General features: G+C 40.0%; 1 protein-coding gene across 1 annotated transcript in view; it reads left to right on the top strand.

Annotated features, from left to right (window-relative positions):
- The window catches only part of TESPA1 (thymocyte expressed, positive selection associated 1), a 31,831-nt gene extending 10,467 nt beyond the window's left edge, over positions 1 to 21,364 (top strand). Inside the window, exons 7-10 of the mRNA XM_068561262.1 lie at positions 3,810 to 4,018; positions 5,590 to 6,371; positions 7,503 to 7,596; positions 21,147 to 21,364. Of these exons, the coding sequence (XP_068417363.1) occupies positions 3,810 to 4,018; positions 5,590 to 6,371; positions 7,503 to 7,596; positions 21,147 to 21,352 (1,291 nt within the window). The 3' untranslated portion in view covers positions 21,353 to 21,364. The remainder of the gene's footprint in view (positions 1 to 3,809; positions 4,019 to 5,589; positions 6,372 to 7,502; positions 7,597 to 21,146) is intronic.
- Positions 21,365 to 23,532: the final 2,168 nt, after the last annotated feature.

Below are 23,532 nucleotides of genomic sequence, written 5' to 3'. Positions count from 1 at the left end.
TATCTATATATATCTATATATAGATATATATAGATATATATAGATATATAGATATATAGATATATGTTCTTTTTCAGATTCTTTCCCATTATAGGTTATTGCAAGATATTGAGTATAGTTCTCTGTGCTGTATAGTAGGTCCTTATTGTTTACTGTTTTATATATAGTAGTGTATATGTGTTCATCGCAAACTCCTAATTTATCTTTCCCCATCCTCTGCTATCGCCTTTGGTAACCTTAAGTTTGTTTTCTATGTCTGTGAGTCTATTTCTGTTTTGTAAATAAGTTCATTGGAATCATTTTTTTAGATTCCACATATAAGTGATATCATATGATACTTATCTGTCTCTGTCTGACTTACTTCACTTAGTATGATAATTTCTAGATTTATCCATGTTGCTGCAAATGGCATTAGTTCATTCTTTTTTATGGCTGAGTAATATTCCATTGTATATATATACCACATCTTCTTTATCCATTCATCTGTTGATGGACATTTAAGTTGCTTCCGTGTCTTGGCTGTTGTAAATAGTGCTGCTATGAACAATGGGGTGAATGTATCTTTCGAATTAGAGTTTTCATCTTTTCTGGGTATGTGTCCAGGAGTAGGATTGCTGGATCATATGGTAACTCTGTTTTTAGTTTTTTTGAGGAATCTCCATACTGTTCTGCATAGTGACTGCCCAATTTACATTCCCACCAACAGTGTAGGAGGGTTCCCTTTTTTCCACACCCTCTCCAGCATTTATTATTTGTAGACTTTTTTTTTTAAATTTATTTTTGGCTGTGTTGGGTCTTCGTTGCTGCACGTGGGCTTTCTCTAGTTGCGGTGAGTGGGGCTACTCTTCATTGCAGTGTGCAGGCTTCTCATTGCAGTGGCTTCTCTTGTTGTGGAGCACAGGCTCTAGGTGCATGGGCTTCAGTAGTTGCAGCATGCGGGCTCAGTAGTTGTGGCTTATGGGCTCTAGAGTGCAGGCTCGGTAGTTTTGGCGCACGGGCTTAGTTGCTCCACGGCATGTGGGATCTTCCCCTACCAGGGATCAAACGCATGTACCCTGCATTGGCAGGCGGATTCTTAACCACTGCGCCACCAGGGAAGCCCTGTAGACTTTTTGATGATGGCCATTCTGACTGGTGTGAGGTGATACCTCATTGTAGTTTTGATTTTCAATTCTCTAATAATTAGCAATGTTGAGCATCTTTTCATGTGCCTACTGGCCATCTGTATGTTTTCTTTGGGAAAATGTCTATTGAGGTCTTCTGCCCATTTTCTAATTACGTTCTCTGTTTTTTGATATTGAGATGTATGAGCTATTTATACATTTTGGATATCAACCCATTATCAGTCATATCATTTGAAAATATTTTCTCCCATTTAGTAAGTTGTCTTTTCATTCTATCAGTAATTTCCTTTGCTGTGCAAAAGGCTTTAAGTTTAATTAAGTGCCATTTGTCCATTTTAGCTTTTGTTTCCTTTGCCTTACGAGAGAGATCAAAAAAAATATTGCTACAATTTATGTCAAAGAGTATTCTGCTTGTGTTTTCTTCTAGGAGTTTTATGACTTCTGTTCTTATGGAAGAGTGTTTACCCATTTTGAGTTTATTTTTTTATACAGGGTGAGAAAATTTTCTAATTCTTTTACATGTAGCTATCCAATTTCCCAGCACCACTTATTAAAGAGACAGTCTTTTCCCCATTGTATACTCTTGCTTCCTTTATCATGCACTATAAGTGCATAGTTTTTTCCTGGGCTCTCTATTCTGTTCCATTGATCTATATATCTGTTTTTGTGCCAGTACCAAACTGTTCTGATGACTATAGCTTTATAACCAGGTCTGAAGTGGACACAAGTCACCTCTTCCCCCCGGGGTGTGCTGGCAGCTATCACCTTAGTGGAAGCTGTGGCTGGAGATGGAGGGGCTAGAGCCAGAGTCTGGTGTGAGCCAGGGCTTATCCTGTGCTCAGTGGCTCACAGCACCCTATCCGGGGCAAGATTGTGTCCTAAGTTGTTGGAGCAGAATTCCTGAGGGTCAGGTCTGAGCTGGTTCCATTCCCTCTGAGTGTGTGCTCTCCTGCATCCCAGCATTGATACCTTCGCCCCAGAGGGGAGCAGGGCTGGAGCAAGAAGGGCCGGGGCAGGTGCCCATTGCAAGCAAGGGCCCATCGGGGAGCGGTCCTGGCACATGAGTCAGAGTTCCAGATCGCTCTCCATCTGCCTCTGCTGGGAGCACCAGTAATGGCTGCCATCGCCCCATTCAGATGTAGCGCCAGGTCCAAGCCAGCCCCATCGCCCACAACTACACACTCTTCTCAGTAATGGCAGCCTTCACCCTAGTGGAGAGCTGCACCATGGAGCAAGAGGAACTAGAGTGGGTGCCCCGTGTGGGTCGCAGGAAGCTGGCCAGAGACAAGGCACTTTCAATCTGCTTCCTCCTCCTTGTCTCAGGGAGTCACGAACGAGTGCGCTCTCTTCGCGAGCAGAGTCTAGGGTTCCTGCAGCCCTCCTGTTAGTCCCACTGGTTGTCAAGCCAACTAATGGGACTCCTCTGCCCAGCATCAGACCCTAGGGCTGGGGTGCCCAATTTGTGGTTTGAACTGCCCACTCCCCAGGGAGGATCTCAGAGCCCATGTAATCCCCCTCTTCCTCTGTGTCCCCTTGCAGGGATGCAGGTCCTGCTGACTGTTTCTCTTCTCTTCCTACCCAATTCCATGTAGATCTTGCTTTACAGCCTTGGCTGTGTAAGAGTGTATCAGTCTCCAATGTGTTTTCAGCGAGAATTGCTCCTCATGGAGATGTATTTTTGATCTGTTCGTTGGGGTGGGTGAACTCAGCATCTTCCTTCTCTGCCACCTTGATCTCCCCCCTCCTCGGTGATCTAGTCTTATGCCCACAATTCAGATAAGGAAACTTAGGATCATGAAGATAAAATTGGCAGTTAGGAGGAATGCATGAAAATAGATCCAGGGATTCCAATTATCCAGCTATTACTTGAATAAGATGGTCTCGATTTGGATCAAAAAGCCCAGCATCCTTTCTGAAGAGAGTAACAGTGATTAGTCAAAGCCTCAAATAATTCACAGCTCCCCTACCCACATTGTTGTTTGGAACACATAGTTGGTGAGCTCTAGTGTCACCCAGCTTGGTGCTACCAAGCTTTGGATGTAGACATATGTTGGTGCCATACCGAGAGAGAGACACAGACAGAGACAGAGAGACAGACAGAGACAGAGAGAAAGTGTTTGGTCTGTAATGCAGGACTTCTGTCCTGAAATTGTGCTGTAAAGGGGCCTACTTCTCAAAAGCAGGTTTGAGCATACCTGTATAGATAAAATTTTATTCTCAGGGTGAGAATAAAATGAGTTTTATGTTCCTTACACACTCATTGCCTGGTTGTTCCCCACAGCCACTGGCACAAGCTGGGTAGCAAGTTACAAAGCGCTTGGCAAAAGCCAGCTGTATCATAGTATGTGCAAGTGGGAACTGACAGGTTAATAACACAACCGCAAGGTTTCTTTGCATCTAGACTGCTTTTGATTTTTCAGATCCCTCTCATAGCAAATTTTCATTCATCTGTTATCACTGTAGTCATGACAGAATCTCGTTCAATTTTTAAACCAGGACGAGATTGTAATTCCCATGTTTCAGACAGAGAGTTTAGATTCAGAGAAGTGAAAGCTTTTCTCAGTCACAGTGGTAGATGGAGAAATGGCCAGAAAGGTATCTCAGTCTCCTGACACTTTTATTAGATACTCTGGATTACCCTGTGTCTCAAAGCTTTGCTTGTTTACCCAAACCCCCTCTTTGCAGCATCTCAGAGATTCTGGACAAGGTGCAAGAAGATGCAGAAGATGTCCTTTTCAGTCTGGGCTTTGGCCAGGAGGACCACAAAGACACTTCTCGAATTCCTGCCCGATTTTTCACCACCCCCTCTCAGGCCAAAGGCATTGATTTCCAGCTCTTCCTGAAGTCCCAGATGCGGAGGATTGAGATGGAAGACCCATGCCTCATGCTGGCCAGTGAGTGTTACCACAGATATATGCTCAACTTCTCTCCCAGCCTCCAGTCATTCACAACAGGGATCAGTGGCTCTAAATCCTACTTTCTCTTGGTCAGCTTCACTCGACCTTTGTCTCTTGTGTCTCTTTCTTCCTATGCTGTCTTCAGTGAAGATAGAGAACTTTGACTTCTGCTTCTCTCTCTTGAAGAAATTGTCTTCAAGAGACCTCATATCACTATTACTTTCTTTAGATCTTCTCTCTTTTAGCTGAATCAAATAGGAACAATGTCTTTAAATCTTGTCCCCATTTTCTATTTCTCAGTTGGAATTATTGAATGTTCCCCATTTATAGCCACTACATTAAAATCATTTCCATTTAGGGCAGTGGTTCTGTTAATTATGTTAAATTGTGAAGGAGTTAATAAAACATTCATATTCATAGGCTTTTCTTCCAGAGAAGGAAGGGCTCAGGAATATTTATTTTAAGTAAGCACGCCGATGATTCTTATGTATAATCCTTAGACCACACCTAGGGAAACAATGATTTAAGTTGTCCCAATTCCATACTAAGGAAAGATATATAGGGCTTCTCTACCTGGATGAGGGATAAAAAACTCTATTTTATTCTATATGTTACAATATATTTCAAATTATATTCTTTTACAGCCCCCCGACATAGTGTTTCTGATAGTGCTGTTTCAGGTTCTTTGTAACAGATTCAACTTAAAAACTTGGTAAAACTGCGCTTCTGAGCTCCACCTGCTGGAACAAGGATTTTGAGTTGGAGTATTTGCACAAGCACTTTAGATGATTCTTATGCACACTAAAGATTGAGGATGATTTATTGAATTTATTTTATGTGCCAAGTACATAATTGGTTGTTAAATTCTGGAAGAACAGCAGCTAGGCAAGAGAAACATGATTCTTGCCTTTAGGACACTTACAGTTTAATGGATATATGGTTTATCACAGTGCTTTTCCAACATGGGTGTATGTATGAATTACTGAAGGATATTGTTAAAATGTGTGGGATACAGTCTGAGAGTCTGTATTTACAATAAATTCCCAAGTAATGCCAATTCTACTGGAACTACTGGCCACACTTTGAGAAGCAAAGTCTAGCAGAAATGGTATAGTCCATCTAAATTTCTCTACCCCTGTCCATTGCCTAGTAATTGCTATCCCTCAAATTTGCTGCTATCAAAGAAGACTTCTATAACCCTAAAGGTTTCTTACTAAGAAAATAATGTTAGTTTTGCCCTTTTTAGTCATGTTTGTCATCTAAGGCAAACACAGTGATAGAGACCATTGTATACTGACAGCAGAAAGGATATGCTAAATCAAGATACAGAAAAGTTTTTCATCCTGTATAGAATTAATTTTTGGACTATTTGGGATAGGGAGTCAAAAAGTCAAGAAGGTCAAGAAAGAGAATCCTGGGTGTCAGAAATCTAAATGGGAGAAACGCTGGTAGAGAAAATGGCACCTTCTTTCTGAATTTTGGGTTTTAGGAAGGCTATTGAAGGGAAAGATTCAAGAAGTAATTTGCTGATGGCCCCTAGACTCACCATCTTCAACCCTTGCACTCAGGCAGGTTTAAGCAAGTGCAAACACTGGCCGTCACCGCCGATGCCTTCTTCTGTCTCTACTCCTACGTATCTAAGACCCCTGTCCAAAAGTTCACACCATCCCACATGTTCTGGAATTGCAACCCAACTGATGTGCCATCCGTCAAGATTCTGGCCCCAGAACCTGAACCTCACTCACCCAGAGAGCGCCTCCGGAAAGCCATCTCCAAAATGTGCCTGTACACTTGCCCACGAGATAGGCTATCACCACCCGACCACACCCCCAAAAGGAACAGTTTAGACCAGGTGGTGTGGGAAGTGATGGACAGAGTGCGAGGAGAGAAGTTGGTCCTCCAGCAAGACCCTGGGTTTGGGCCAGTCCCACAGGGAGATCCTGTGCCCTCCATCAGGGGTACAAAGCTGCCCACTTCTTCCTGTCCATGTGCCCTCTGCTTTAAAGAGGAAACACAGCAGGGGATGTCCACATTGCAAGAACCATCAGAAACTCTGGATTCTAACCCCTGTTGCACACATTCTCTGCCCAGAGCAGATCTACAGTGGAGCACAGACCCTGCACAGGTAAAGAGACAGCTGTGGGGTCTACAAGCCACCAGTAAGGAAGCCCATTTAGCCAAGGATGAGACCTTCTGGAAAAGAAAGAGCAGAGCAAGAAAGAGTCTGTTTCAGAAGAAGGTTAAATCACTGGACCTGTCCATTATCCAACAGCAATGGAAACAGGGCCAAGAGAGAACAGAACTGCACCGATCTCTAACCCAGCAGCTGCAGGACACTTTGGACTTGGAGGTGAGTGGGTTGAAAGTGAGGGAGAGGCTGGCAGAGAAAGGCTCTGGATTCCTGCCCTTGGGTAAAAGAAATCCAGGCTCCTTTTCCTCGCCAGATATATCAATTCTTGAATTACATTCAGAAACCTTTGGGAATGGGTTAATATACAAGGAGGGAGAAAAAGAAATGAGCCTGGTTTCTTAAGAGTGCCCAGGTTTCTAGCACTATTTTTCTAATTCCTTATCTAATCTGATCTTCACTGAAGTTTCTCATCAAGCACACGTGCCCCTGTCATTTGTGGGATCCACACAAGAGTACAGATAGAGGTTGCACACTAGGCTAAACACGATTAAATAAAATCTTCTCTTCTACCTTTACAAGTATGTAACCACAAAGTCCTAGAAGTTCAGGTTCAAATCTAGAATTCTCACTCTTAGGACTTCAGTGCTAGAACATGGCAGGGTTCTGCCATGTGGGCAGAGCCCCTCCCTATCCTGTCCCCTTCTCTTCCCATGGCCAGATCTGCCCTGCACCATAAGGGATTTTGCACATACATATGTGAACACCCCAGTCTGCATATACAAATGCCACAAACCCCCTACCCACACATATAACCACCATTAGTCATCACTCAGGCCTGGGAGTGCATACACTAGGAGAAATGCTGGTCTTTGAGAGAAAAGACACCAGGCAAAGCCAATGCATTTCCCTGAAACAGGCTTGGGGCCATTTGAATAGCATTTGGGGGGATTCTGGGTATCCAGAGCATGGTCTAGAAGGGGTAGTACAAGATCAAAGTGGACACATCCTCTAGGTCCACCAACTCTTCATCCCATGAGCTCTCTAAAACTCGGAATTCTTCTTGCCTGGGTCTATAGACAGTACTGCCATCAAGTGCTAGAGTCTCGAGGAAAAGCCCTCAAATCCTTGACACAAAGAGAAGCCATGATGATTTGTAGTGTCATTTGCATGTATGTCACCTCTCATTGAATGTAGAGCTGTTCCTGCCTTCCTCACTACCAGGCTCCTACCACAAGAGAAGAGGCCAAGTCTCTCAAGTACATTCAGCCTCTTTCCCTTACAGCTATCTGCCATTCTGCACTTTTCTCCAACACTGGCACTGACTGAGTTCTGCCGGGGTCTTGGTTACAGGTGCAAAGCAACAGTGAGGAGGAGGAGAGCCACTGGCCCAGCAGATCCAGAAACCACCACCTCTACCAGATTTTTGCTGGCAAAGACTCAGGAAGTAAGTGAAGTGGATCTCTCTCTCTCTCTCTCTCTCTCTGTCTCTCGTGTGTGTGTGTGTGTGTGTGTGTGTGTGTGTGTGTGTGTGTTTCTCAAACCTCGCTGCACATTGTAAGCACACGGGAAGATTTTTAAAAATACTCACAGTGAAGTGTCCCACATCCTGCTTTCTGATTTAATTGGTATGGCGTGGAGCCCAGGGACTGATTTTTTGGCTTTTAAGCTCCTAGGGTAATTCTATTATGGCTGGATAAATACTTTGCTAGATCAGTGGTTCTCAAACTTTAGCATCAAAATCACCTGGAGAGCTTGTGACACTACGGATGGCTGGGTCCCAACTCCCAGAGTTTCTGATTGAATAGATCTGGACAGGGCCTAGGAATTTGCATTTCTAACAAATTCTCAAGTGATGTCAATGCTGTTGGTCTGGTGATCACAGTCTGAGAACTGTTGTTCGGGGGGAAAATTCTGTATAACCTTAATATTCAAAATGTAGTCTGCAGATCAGTAGTATTAGCATCATTTGGGATTTTGTTAGAAATGTGGAATCCCAGCCCTTCCCCACTCCCGACCTAATGGATCAAATTTTATTAAGATCCTTAGGTGATTTACTTGCACAATGAAGTTTGAGAAGCATTGTAGTTTGCAACAGGTGAAGACCAACCGGATGAAGACCAACCATGGAGATTTATACCCCAGCACCTGCTTTTAGCTACTTTCTAATCAGCCCAAATCATGGGACTTAGGCAAGAGTCCTCAATGCATCTCACATCTATTTAGGCTCTGAGTTCATTTAGGCTCTGAGTTCCATTCTGCAGCTAGGGTCTGATGTACATAGCTCTCCTTCCCTCCTCAAAGAAGGACAGTGAATCTCATGTAGGTAGTTATTGCAGCTAAAATGTCTTTCCTCTAGATATGAGTTTCGAGTATTAACTCTTTCAGAGCTTTCCTTTATTTTTTGAAAATTTTGGCTAAAGATTTATTATTTAAACTAAGCAGAAATTAATCTCCTGCTATTTCAACTGCCTATCCACTAGGACCACAGAGAATATGGCATCAGAGATAATGATTTTTCCAAGATAGGAAGAATTGAAATATTTCTTGAACTAAGTAAATGAATCATCTTGCTTAGGGTTCCCTCCATTTTGAACGTCTCAGTACTATTTACTGCACTTCCTAGTCCAATAGCTTTTTGTTTAACACCAAAATTTCATTGTTACTGGTCCAGAATCACAAAGGTCTTTATGATTCTAACTCCTTTAATTCAAATTATCTGTGGTTTTAGGGTCCTAATCACTCTACTTTCTCTCTTACCCATAACTTTCATCTCCAGATATATAGCTTGTATGTATCAGTCACTCACAAAAGAGGTAAATATCAGAAGACAGCAATCTACTATATGTAGTTGAAAAAATTTAAGATACAGAGTCAAATGACCTACCTCCTACTAGCTCAATAATCTTGCCAAAATCACTTAACTTTGTTTGTTCCTATGAAACCTCACAGAGAGTTTGTGAAGGTAATGTACCATGCTGGAATAACTGTTATGATGTTGCTGTTACTGCTGCTGCTGATTTTAGAAAAGGTAATCATGGGCAAAATATTTAGATCAGTGAATCCCAATCTTACAAGCTTTTTAAAAAATTGCTATTTCCTGGACTCCACCTAATAGAATTAAATACACATCTCTTAGGTTTGGACTTGGGCATTATTGTTTATTCTTCTTCAAAAGTTTCCTAGTGTTAGCAGTTACCTATTTTTGCATAACAAACCACCCAAAATGTAGTGACTTAAAGGAAAACTTAGTTATTATTTCTTGCTATTTCGTGGGTTTACTGGGGGGATTCTTCTGCTTGGTTCATCTGGGTTCACTTATGCAGCTGCTTTTGGCTAGTTGACTGGGCTGGCCTAGAAGGTCTAAATGGGCTCACCCTATTGGTGCTAGCCTTGGTGCTGAATCTCGCTGCTGACTGTCAGCCAGGCAGGCACTCTCTCCATGTGGTGAGTCATTCTTCAGTAGTCTAACTTGTCTTTCTTACGTGGATGTTCAGCAAAAACTGAAGTTGCAATGGCTCTTTTTAAGGATATGTTTTAAGTTGTACAATGCCCCCTCTACCGCATGTTATTGCTCAAATCAAAGCACAAAGCCAACCTAGATTCAAAAGGAAGGAAAACAGACTTTACTTTTTTAATAGGAGTGGCAAAGTCACACTGTGAAAAGGCAATGTGGAATGGGAGGGTTGCTGTGGGCATCTTTATAAACAGTCTATCACAGACAGTGATTCTGGCACCCCATGAGGGTTAAGAAAGACTAGTTTAATTAAAGGGCTTTATCCTCACATATTAAAGATGCCCTGAGGCTAAGCTCTCATTCTAAAGCTCATTGAAACTCAGCCACAGCATACGAAATTTGAAAAGGAAATTAACTGCTAAACTTATCAAATTCAAATAGAAAATGTGGAGTATATGCACCACAGCTAGGTTTCCCTGCCAAAAATTTTAATTTATTCTAAAATAGCAAAACAAAGCTTTGCTCAAGTGTTAGTTGTCCAGCAGATGTCAGCCTTGCACAAGAAAATGCCAGGATGTCCAGCAAAGCAGGCTGTGCAGGATCTATATGATTATACCTTTCTAGACAATTCATGCAATACCCAAAACATCAGTTCCTCTCACAAACGTCCCATCTTTGACTAAAGGTCAGTATACAGAAAGATTGGAATTGAGTTGCCAGGGAGGAAGTTTCTAGGAGTTAAACATTTCAAATAAGTAACTAGATGTAACTGGACTCCATTTTCTGCTAGGGTGATGGGATTTCATTACAGCAGGAGTTACTGTGGTTAGAGATGCTGTATTTCACTTATTCTAAGATGTACATTTTTCTGCACTTGAATATCTCTGAAATAGAATGGGTCTAACAACTGGCAGTGTCAACCAATATACTTGTGTGTGTGTGGGTGTATGTATATATATAAAATACATACACTTGTCTTCTTAATGGAATACAAAAATAATTATGTCTTACAAACAATGATCTATCAGATTCAATGAAACACAGTAACTTTAGAAATTCAATGCACTTAGCCTCTCAGGTAAATGAGGAGGTGATTTTATAGATCTTCCTTTTATGATTCCCCTAGAAAAATGAGAGATCTCTTCTTCACTGACACAGACTTCAGCTGAGGCAGGGGGTCACAGTGGTTCCCAAATCATTCCAATGCTCTATGAGTTTCTTTAATAATCTTCTCACAAAGCTATAAGCTATCTCTCTCAATCCACTCCTCTATCATCCTTTAAGAGATCACAAGGAGTGGGAAGTAGCTATGAAAACAGCTCAGTACTGCCAAGATTAAAGACTGCATAAGAAACATGGGTAGGGAAATTCACTCACCACTATGAAAGGCAGAACTAGGTGGGACAGTTCCTCAGATCTACTGCCCCTTCCAGGATCTGTAATTATCTCCCAGGATCTCTGTATCTAGTCCCAGGTGTTAATCTACTACTTGTTATCAAGCATAGGAGAGGTGCAAGCATGGATAGAAAGTGGTAGCAGCACCCAGCCAGCAGCTGTGTCTAGTTGTGTGGTCCTCATATTTCACAAAGACACTCACTTGAAGAGGCAAATAGGGGTTGGAACCCAGCTCTACTGAGCTTACCTTCCATAATCTCAAGGGTCTTCTTCTTCTAAGAGGGAGTTTCTTTTTTTCCCCTAATTTATCTATATAAGATGAACGCCTTTCTGTAATTAGCACAAGGGCACATTTTCTGTTAAAAGAGGATCTTGTTCCCAGCTATCAGCTTTCATCCCTCCCACTCCATCTTTTAGTCTCTTCCAGAGAAGTCTTAATCTTCCTCCAAGTTCCTGGCAAAGAATGACACTCATCCCTCATAATTTGCACCTTGCTCAAGAATTTCAACTTCACAGCCCTTTTATTGGTGCCCTGTTGCTGAAATTTAAATCATTTGACCTTTACCACATTTATGAGAAGCAGGGCTAAGGAGAAGAATATTTTTATTTTTATTTTGTTGTTGTTGTTGTTTCTTTTACCAGATCTGAGGTAGCACAGCATAATATATATCCTGTTTGTGAAGTGATCATATCTAGAGGTGAGAGGTTTCATTTTATTGTCAGCACTGCTAGCAGCAAGTGGGAGAAGAGTCAGGAAGGATTAGGTGGGGAGGCTGGTGCAGAGCATAGGATAAAGAAGAAAACTAGTCTGAGATAATCCCAAATGGTGGGTAACTCAACACACTATCTGTTTGTACTTGGTGGAAATTCTGTGAGCCAGCTAGCTACAGACTTGCTCTTTGATGAAAGATTTTGCCATATGATAATATTAATAATAACAAATATATATAGTGCTTATTACATGTCACACACTATCCTTAGCACTTTGTGGGAATTAAATCATTTAATCCTGTGATATAAGTTGTTTTATTGTTCCCCATTTTATATGTGATGACCCTGGGCACAGTTATTTTTATACCAAAATAAATTCTCAAGAGGAACTATCAGATAGGAAGTGTAGGGAGAGACAAGAAAAGGGAGAGGAAAGAGAGAGAGGATTATGAGAATGTGATAATTATTTTTCTGCCTCATTTACAATTCTTACCAAGGTTGTTTTGTGTCTGTGGGGAAAATATAATTAAAAACAAAACCTTCTGCCGCCCCAGAATCCCTCTCCAGAAAGGTATAAGAGAAAGAAAAAAGTTTTGTTTTTGAATAAGCGTTAAACCAGAATATGATGTTCATCACAGGCAAAAGATGTGCTAAAGAGATTGCAGAGACAGAAAGGAATCTTACTCTCTTATATATCCAAGAAGATACAACCCATTACATACATGTTGTCAAAATAAACAATAACTAGTCCTCGAGTAAGAGGACTTGACAGCACCATTTTTCACACATAGCTCATCCTAGATTCACCTGGTAACTGAGGTGGCCAACCATATTAGCTAATTGTCTTTAGCCAAAGGAATAATAAATACCTCTCATGTTTTTATGGCAATTCGTGGTTTTGCATTTGGAGCCAGGCATCTAAGTTAGACTGGAGACTGGGAGATGGGGGCTCTATGATCCTTGATACATTTCAAAGCAATGGCTTCCATATCCTTGAGAGAGACATTTCTGGTTTGTAAAGATGTCAAGGGGCTTATTTAGCCTTTAAAAAATGTTTGCATACATTTCAAAGAAACAAAGAATTTACAAGTTTCCTAAAGAAACATGTTTTAACCTGCCAGCTGAGTGACCTGCCCCTGCTCACTACTCCCCCATGGCCCTACAAAAGTGGCCAGGTGAGCACAGCCCACACAGGGAATGCTCCTTGAGTCAACCTAGTTCTGATGGCCAATAGGATTGCCTTTCTGGGCTCCACAGGTCTGAAACAATTAGAGAGATAGTTCTTGGTAGGCTACCACCCCCAGGGCACTGCACAGACAGCAGACTGAAACAACCCCCAGTCTTCCCATGCAAAAGGCCTATTTACTTGTCCTGGAGCGTCAGCCTGAGAAGTAGGGTTCAAGTTAACCACACATCTAGATGCTACAGAAGTGTTCTCAGGGAACATTAGCCAGTACTCTCACTTGACTTCACTACAACTCACCAGTACCTCCAAGAAAGGTGCTTATACACTCAATTGCGACACTCTCAAAGGGACACCTCCAGGTTCTTGGTCTTGATGCCAGCAGAGTCTACAATTTCAGTCCCACAGGACCGTATATATTTGCATATCTTAAAAGCTGCTGCCTGAAGGTCTAACTTTCAATCAGCCCAAAACTGAGATCCCTCCTCTAGGACACTCACAGGTCATGGCACATTCTCAACAACTGGGACCTACCAAGAATAAATCAGGCTGCTTAGACAAACACAAATGTTTGAGAGACAACCAGCTAGGGAAAGGTTAAATGATAAGGTTCATCTCCTACACAAGGCCATTCCTTCAAGACTGGGAGACATAGCTATTTCACATAGAAACAACACAAGAGAGTCAAGCAAAAATGAGGAGTCAAAGGAATATGTTTCAAATGAAAGAACAAGATAAAAACCCAGGGAAAAGAAACAAAAAAACCTCAATGAAACGGAGACAAGTAATTTACCTGAATAGAGCATTCAAACTAATGGTCATTAAAGTGCTCACCAAACACAGGAGAAGAATGGATAAACACAGTGAGAACTTTAAACAAAGTTATAGATAATAAAAGAAAGTAGAAAACAAACATCACAGGTTTGAAGAATACAATAACTGAACTGAAATGTACACTAGCAGTGTTCAACAGCATACTAGATGAAGCAGAAGAAAGAATCAGTGATCCGGAAGACATGGCAGTGGAACTCACCCAACAGAGCAGCAAAAAGAAAAAAGAAATTTAAAAAGTGAAGATAGCTTAAAGGACCTATGAGGCAACATCAAGAGGAATAACATTTGAATTGTAGGGGTACCAGAAGGAGAAGAGAGAAAGAAAGGGGCAGAAAACGTATTTGAAGAAATAATGGCTGAAAATGTCCCTAACTTGGTGACAGAAACAGACATCTAGATCCAAGAAGCCCAGAGTGTTCCACACAAGATGAACCCAAAGAGAGCCACACCAAGATTATAATTAAGATGTCAAAAGTTAAAGATAAAGAGAGAATCTTAAAAATAGCAAGAGAAAAAGAACTTGTTATGCAGACGCTAACCCCCATAAGACTATCAGCCAATTTCTCAGCAAAAACTGCAGTCTGGGAGTGGCATGATATATTCAAAGTGCTGAAAGAAATAAACTTCCAACCAATTAATACTCTACCCAGCAAGGTAATCATTTAGAATTGAAAAAAAGATAAAGAACTTTCCAGACAAACAAAAGCTAAAGGAGTTCATCACCACTAAACCAGTCTTGCAGTAAATGTTAAAGAACCTTCATTAAACTGAAAAAAGGGGGCACTAATTACTAACAGGAGAACATATGAAAGTGAAAATCTCACTGGTAAAGGTAAATATATATTAAAGGTAATTTATAACTTATAAATCCAGTATGATGGCTAAAATACAAAAGCAGTAAAAATAACTAGAACTAAAATAATTAGGTAAGAGGTACACAAAATAAAAAGATGTAAAATGTGACATCAAAAACACAAAATGTGAAACAACAAGGTCCTACTATATAGCAGAGGGAACTATATCCAATCTCCTGGGACAAACCATAATGGAAAAGAATATTTTTAAAGGATGTATAATGTGTAAAACTGAGTCACTTTGCTGTACAGCAGAGATTTGTACAACATTGCAAATCCACTATACTTCAATTAAAAAAACAAAAATAAATAAAAATAAAAACCACAAAATTTGGATGGGGGGTTAAAATATAGAGTTCTAGAACGCATTCAAACTTAACTTGCTATCAATTTAAATACATCAAAACTCTCAACAAAGTGGGCATAGAGGGAACATGACTCAGCATAATAAAGGTAATATATGACAAGGCCACAGCCAGCATCATACTCAGTGGCGAAAAGCTGAAAGCTTTTCCTTTAAGATGAGGAGCAAGGAAAGGATGACCACACTCACCACTTTTATTCAACATAGTACTGTAATTCCTAGCCAGAGCAATTAGTCAAGAAAAAGAAATAAAAGGCATCCAAATTGGAAAGAAAGAAGTAAAATTGTCACTATTTGCAGATGACAAATATATGGAAAACCCTAAAGCCTCCTCCAAAAAACTGTGAGAACTAATAAACAAATTCAGTAAAGGTGCAGGATACAAAATTGATATACAAAAATCTGTTGCATTTTTAAACACTAACAATGAGCTATCAGAAAGAGAAATTAAGAAAACAATCCCATTTATAACTGCATCAAAAAGTAAATTAAAATACCTAGAATAAATTTAACCTAGGAGGTGAAAGACCTCTACACTGAAAACTATAAGACATTAATGAAAGAATTGAAGAAGACACAAATAAATGGAAAGATATTTTGTGCTCATGGAGTAGAGAATTAATATTATTAAAACTTCCATACTACCCAAAGCAATATACAGATTCAGTACAATCTCTTTCAAAATACCAAGGGTATTTTTCACATAAATCAAATACACAATCATAAAATTTATATGGAATCACAAAAGATCCTGAACAGCCAAAACAATCTTGAGAAAGAAAAACAAAGCTGGAGGCATCACACTCCCCGATTTCAAACTATACTACAAAACTATAGTAATAAAAACAATATGGCATTGGCATAAAAACAGACACATAGATTGATGCAACAGATAAGAGAGACCAGAAGTAAACCCACCCATATATGGTTAACCAATTTACAACAAAGGAGGCAAGAAGATACAGTGAAGAAAGGAGAGTCTCTTCAATAAATTATGTTGAGAAAACTAGACAACCACATACAAAAGTATGAAACTGGACCACTATCTTACACCATACATAAAAATTAACTCAAAATGGATTAAAGACTTCAATGTAAAACCAGAAACCATAAAAATCCTAGGAAAAAAAAGCATAGGCAGTAAGCTCCTTAACACTGATCTTAGCAATATTTTTTTTTTTGGCTCTGACTCCAGAAACAATGGAAACAAAGCAAAAATAAACACATAGGACTATATCAAACTAAAAATCTTCTGCACAGTGAAGGAAACCATCAACAAAATAAAAAGGCAACCAACTGAATGGGAGAAGATATTTTCAAATCATATACCCAGTAAGTGGTTAATATCCAAAGTATGTAGGAACTCATATAACTCAATTAATAAGAAAAACAAACAATCTATTTAAAAAATAGGCAGGATCTGAATAGAAGTTTTTCCAAGGAAGACATACAGATCAGGTCAATAGGTACATGAAAAGATGCTCAACATCACTAATGCAAGTCAAAACCACAATGTGATCTCACCTCACACCTGTCAAAATGGTAAAAAAGACAACAAATATCAAGTGTTGGCAAGGATGTGGAAAAAAGAGAACCCTCATGAACTGCTGATAGGAGTGTAAATTGGTGCAGCTGCTATGGAACACAGTATGGCGGTTCCTCAAAACATTAAAATTAGAACTACCAATAATTGCTTTTCTGAGCGTTTATCCAAATAAAATGAAAACACTAATTTGAAAAGATATATGCACCCTTGTGTTCATTGCAGCACTATTTACAATAGCCAAGATATGGAAACAACCTGTGTCCATCAATGGATAAATGGATAAAGAAGAGGTGGTATGTGTATACAATGGAATACTACTCAGCCATTAAAAAAAAAAGAAATCTTACCATTTTCAACAACATACATGGACCTCAAGAGTATAAAGACGCAGACCTACTAGAGAATGGACTTAAGGACACGGGGAGGGGGAAGGGTAAGTTGGGACAAAGTGAGAGAGTGGTAGTGTATATATGGACATATAAACACTACCAAATGTAAAATAGATAGCTAGTGGGAAGCAGTTGCATAGCACAGGGAGATCAGCTCGGTGCTTTGTGACCAGCTAGAAGGGTGGGATAGGGAGGGTGGGAGGAAGGGAGATGCAAGAGGGAAGAGATATGGGGATATATGTATATGTATAACTGATTCACTTTGTTATAAAGCAGAAACTAACACACCATTGTAAAGCAATTATACTCCAATAAAAATAAAAAGAGTATTATGCTAAAGGAAATCAGTGTGACAGAGAAGACAAATACCATATGATTGCACTTCTATGTGGAATCTAAAACCAAAACAAACAAACAAAACAAAACTCATTATACAGAGAACAGATGGGGGTTGCCAGAGGGGTAAAGTGTTGGAGGGTAAGTGAAATGGGTTACGGGGATCAAGAGGTACAAACTTTCAGTTATAAAATAAATAAGCTATGGGGACATAGTATACAGCCTGGATACAGTAGTCAATAATACTGTATTGCAAATTTGAAAGTTGCTAAGAAAGTAAATCTTAAGAGTTCTCATCACCCCCCCCCCCACACACACACAAAAGAACCATGCTTTAAGAAAAGGGGGGTGGAGGCAAAGCCTATTTCTCAACAAGGAAATTTAACTTCTTATTTTGAATCTGTATTTGCCATTACACTTCTTTGCGTCTTTGTTTCTCTTCCTTTGCTTTCCCTTTGTCTGTACTGCCTCATTCTTCTTTGGAACTGTGGAAGGCAGAAGAGTAATTTCTATATGCATAACATAATGTTCATTTTCTGAGTTATACATTTCAAATATTCCAATGGATTACCGAGGCTGTATCCAAGGCAGTCACGCCACATGGCTTCATGTGTCAACATTCACATAGACTGTGGTGTAAGCATTGCTCCTGGAGATGTGCAGAGCAGAGGCCCTGGCTCCATCCACACCACCTCACCTAGCCCTTCATGTGAATGGCCTTTAGTGATTATATAACCTTTTTGGAGATATTATCTCACATAAACCTTATAATCACATAGAGAGCAAAAACCATTTTATGCTTGACAAGGCTCAGAGCAGGAAAATTACTTAGCAAGATTATGTAATTAGTTAGTTAATATCAGAATCAGAGCTAGAACTTAGGTCTCCTGACTCCAAACCAGTGCTGTTTTCATCAGTGCACACTGCCCAGAGTGTGCAGGAGCTCGGACTGTAGCCGTGAATCAGAGCAAGCCTCACTACCTGTACTTGAATCTGACCTTCATTAACTTGTGCCCTAACCCTTTGAGCTAAGCACCAATAACCTCACTACCTTTGTCAACACTGAATTTTGCTTGCCTTCTTATAAACTCACTGGCAAGATGAGTGTTATGCAGGTTAAGCAGGAACACTCACAGGCCGCTTGGAGCTCATAGTTTAGTGAAAGACATGATAGGAAAATCCACAATTACTTTGATTTAATTTCATCAAATGCCATAGGGACATAGAAAAATGAACTTCCCAGAGGATGACATGTCCAGGTGAATCTGGAAGATGAGTAAAGGTTGAACACGGGAAAGTTACGGGGGGAGGTAGAAGAAGAACCAAGACATTGATATCCTGGGCAGAGAGAAAACATGTTCAAAGGCAAAGAGGAATGGAATGTCATAATACTGTATCTTCAGAAGCTACACCTGCCTAGTGGTCGAAAGGGAATATGTGGGAGAAGATCAAAATTAAGAATAGGAAAGATAAATAGAAATCAGATTATGAAACAAAGTCTTCTGTGTTATTTTCAGTGTTTTGATTTAGTCTAGGAAGATAGGAAACTACTTAAAAATTTATGAAGGAAGTGACATGATTAGATTTATCTTTTAGAAAGATCATTCTAGCAGAGGTATGGGAGATGGATTAAATAGGGAGCCAGTGGAGTAAGGAAAATCATCTAAGGGTCTACCACAAAAGATAGAGGAGAAATGTAATGACCAGAAATAAGACAAGAGTGCTGGGAATAGAGAGGAAGAAGAGTGAGATTTTGAGATATTTAATATGTACAATGGCTAAGCCTGAGACCAACCATATTTGTGTTTGTGGGAGAGGGAAGGGATGAGAAAAATAAAGGAACACAGAGAAATATGCAGGTTTCATCTTAGGTAACTAAGTGAATATTAATGCCCTTTTACTAAGAACAAAATACCATAGAAGCAACAAGTTGGAAGGCAAATATTTTAAAGTATAAGTTTAAAAAGGCAAAATACTGCTTCAAGAAGGAAGGTGTAGTGTTCAGTAACATATGTCATAAAATATCCACTAGGAAAGACAATGCAACTATACCTTTGGATTTTCCACTAGAAAATGATTAGGAAACTTGATAACAGTATTTTTATTTGTGTGACAGGGCTTTACAATATTAATGTGAAAAATGAATAGGGAATTATGCAAACAAAGTAGGTAAAGGGGTCAAGAGACTCTAAGGAGTGTTTTGTTTTGTTTTCTAGGATGTGGAAGTTTTAAGCATGTATATTTGCTGAAGGAAAAGAATCAATAGGGTGGAGAAGGCCATGGTTCAGGAGGGAAGGGAAATGAGGATGTGAGGTCAGCGGAGAGCTGGAATGAGTTGAGATCCAAAGCACTTTTGGAGGGTTTAGCCAGGAACTGAGGTACAGATCTTTGAGTTTAGAGGAAAGGAAAAAGGACAGATGTGAATACAGTTACATTGGTTGTCTGGAGAAGAGGTCAAGAAATATATGCTTACTGGTTTCTCTCTTTTTCCTGTTGGGTCATCATTAAAAGCATGAGGCAGGAAATCTGAGGAGGATCATAAAGATTTGAGATCACCACTATGGAGAAAGGACAAGAATAATATTTATTAATAGAAATATGTATTAATAGTCAAATTGGTGAATAACATCAAGGCTCAGCTCAAGGTGCAGAACATGGATTGGCAATAGTTTTGTCATTTCCTCCAGCAGTGCTCAGCAGTCTATACAAAAGAATAAGAATAAAAGCATAGGTATACTTTTATAAGTCTAAACATTAAGAAGTGAACTTTTTCAGGAATCTCATTTCGTGGTGAGAAGAGCAGAAAGCCTAAGTCACATGACTCTTTGATGCCATTGCTGCTGCTGCTAATAACTTTAAATATTACTTATAGTAGTGAGAAACATTTCCCCAGGTAGGGTATAAAAGTTTCTACCAATCCAGTACACAAAGTTGTCTCAAAGATGCATGATGTGACAAACAACCCAATCAAAAAATGAGCTGAAGACCTAAACAGACATTTCTCCAAAGAAGACATACAAGTGGCCAACAGGTGCATGAAAAGATGTTCAACATCACTAATTATCAGAGAAATGCAAATCAAAACTACAATGAGGTATCACCTCACACCAGTCGGAATGACCATCATTAAAAAATCCACAAACAATAAATGCTGGAGAGGGTGTGGAGAAAAGGGAACCCTCCTACACTGTTGGTGGGAATGTAAATTGGTGCAGGCACTATGGAGAACAGTATGGAGGTTCTTTTAAAAACTAAAAATAGTGTTACCATATGATCCAGCAATCCCACTCCTGGGCATATATACAGAGAAAACTCTAATTCAAAAAGATACATGCACACCAATGTTCATAGCAGCACTATTTACAATTGCCAAGACATGAAAGCAACCTAAATGTCCACAGACAGATGAATGGATAAAGAAGATATGGTATATATACACAATGAAATATTACTCGGCCATAAAAAAGAATGAAATAATGCAATTTGCAGCAACATGGATGGACCTAGAGATTATCGTACTAAGTGAAGTAAGTCAGACAGAGAAAGACAAATATATGATATCACTTATATGTGGAATCTAAAAAATGATACAAATGAAATTATTTACAAAATAGAAACAAACTCACAGACATAGAAAGCGAACTTATGGTTACCAAAGGGGATAGTGGGAGAGGGGGAGAGATAAATTAGGAGTTTGGGATTAACAGATACACACTACTATGTATAAAACAGATAAACAACAAGGTCTTACTGTATGGCACAGGGAATTGTATTCAATATCTTGTAATAACCTATAATGAAAAAGAATATTTGTATGTGTAACTGAATCACTTTGCTGTGCACCTGAAACTAACACAACATTGTAAATCAACTATACTTCAATTTTTTAAAAAATGCATGATGTGTTTCTTTTAAATTCCCATTGCAGCCTTTCACCACCACCACAGCACATGCTCTGACAGCAGCGGCTTCATAGAAGAGCCTAACTCCCACCTCCTCTTGCAGGAGGCTGTATGGCCTCCAATATCCAGCTCCTGCTCCCTGGCCCTACAAACTCCTGACCTCAGTAGGAGAAAAGCAGCATGGTACACCGGACAGAAGACCAGAGTAAGAGACTTGGAATCTCCATCCTGATGCTATCATGAACAGCATGCATAGAGACAGACCTTAGGCAGTCACTTCATTTCTCTTTGGTTTTTCTACTCTGTGGGTATTAGAATACATGATCTACATGGTAGGGACAGTGGTAACCTGGACAAATACTTAATTTTCTCTCAAGCTTTGACACTGCCTAAGACAGTTAGAAGATTTAAGGATGATCAAATTTCAGGAACAAGGGTTGCTACTGGAATACCCTCAAAGGGCTCAAGCTAAATGAGGAAGCACAAATCCCACTTTCAGACCCTGAAACCTTGGTGCTCCCAATTAAATTCCAGGAAGTCTTCCACCATACCGGTGTCTTGTTTTTCTTCTTGAGGCCTCATCCAAGGAGATCCACTTGGAGCCTCCCCACTAAAACCATTTTCTCCCTGTATCCTAAATTTTGGATCTTTATAGGAAAAGAGATGAGTGGGATTCAGAGTCCCTCCTCTTGGCCATTGCAAAAAATTCACAGTATTTTCTGCTGGCAGAAAACAATACAAATAAAAATATGTTTTTAAACCTTGGCATTTTTTAAAAAGAATAAGCAGTTGTGGTTTGTGTCAGAAGGAAAATGTTTTGTCAATAAACAGAGCTTGAACACTGACAGGACTCTACCAGGCCATATGTGGTATAGAGCATTTTAGATACATTCCTTCTCGAAGAAAATTTTAGTAGGGTGGGAGAGGTCACATGCGCGCGCACGCTTACAGTAATGTATTACTTGGTTGCCTAATACACTGCAAGATAGTGTATGGTAGACAATTAGAATATTGCCTACCATACCAGTAAACAAAGGATGTCACAGTCATCAGCGACTGCAGCCCTTCAACGTGAGTCGGTGAGCCCTGAGGAAACTCAGGATGTGAAAACACAGGATACTGGCCCCAGATAGCCGAGGTGCATATCAAAGGAATGATTTCAGTGAGCCCGTACTCCTGCATCTTCTCATACATAGAAAAACGCTAAATTCCTTAACTTGACATATCTGATTTTCTTTAATTAACAGTAATCTTTTGATGTTCCCGACTACCTGCCCTTTGTTACAAAACTCCTGTGTATCCTAGCTCCCCTCCCTTGCCTCCTCAGAGCGGTACTCTCAGGGTTATTGAGATTCTGCCTCCCAGGCTTGAAGTCCTAAAAATTCCCACCAAATAAAACCTAACTCTCAGGGCTTCCCTGGTGGCGCAGTGGTTAAGAATCTGCCTGCCAATGCAGGAGACATGGGTTTGAGCCCTGGTCCCGGAAGATTCCCACATGCCGCAGAGCAACTAAGCCCGTGCGCCACAACTACTGAGGCTGTGTGCCACACCTACTGAAGCCCACATGCCTAGAGCCCGTGCTCCACCACAAGAGAAGCCACCGCAATGAGAAGCCCGTGCACTGCAACAAAGAGTAGCCCCCACTCACTGCAACTAAAGAAAAGCCCAGGCACAGCAACGAAGACCCAATGCAGCCAAAAGTAAATAAACAAATTTATTTAAAAAATAATAATAACTCTCAACTTTTAGGTTGTGAATAATTTTTCAGTCGACAATAGCAAAGATCAGGAGAGAGGGATGAGAGAGAAAGGATAACCATGAGTGTTAGAGAAAAAAAAAATCATACCAGATATTATGAGCAAACAGAACTCTATTTTATTTTGATACTATTGCCAGTCATAGAGCATAGGCCAGTCTGGTTGCCTAGCTAGGTGGAAACAAAGGGCTGGAGAGTTTTTAAGAGCTGTAGTGGCAGGCATCTTAGACCATCTCTGTTTGCTAATTGTCCTTACCCAAAGGAAAAGTAAACTTTCTCGTATCCTCTTGACAGGAGATAGTTTTGCGACTTGGAATTAGCCCTCCTCCCCCCACCCCTAAGTTAGGCTCCTACCCTCCCACAGAAACTGGGGAAACTTATCCATTCTTTTCTAGATTCTTTTGCCATATAGGCCATTACAGAGTATTGACTAGAGTTCCCTGTGCTCTACAGTAGGTCCTTATTAGTTATCTGTTTTACATACAGTAGTGTGTATATGTCAATCCCAATCTCCCAATTTATCCCTCCCCATCCTTTCCCCCCCACTGGTAAGCATAAGTTTGTTTTCTACATCTGTGACTCTATTTCTGTTTTGTAAATAAGTTCATTTGTATCATTTTTTAAGATTCTACATATAAGCAATACCATATGATATT

This window comes from Eschrichtius robustus, chromosome 13, assembly GCF_028021215.1.
Source record: "Eschrichtius robustus isolate mEscRob2 chromosome 13, mEscRob2.pri, whole genome shotgun sequence".
Classification (NCBI taxonomy): domain Eukaryota; kingdom Metazoa; phylum Chordata; class Mammalia; order Artiodactyla; family Eschrichtiidae; genus Eschrichtius; species Eschrichtius robustus.
The sequence above is the reverse complement of the archived record's forward strand: the minus strand, read 5'-3'. Positions and strand labels throughout refer to the sequence as shown.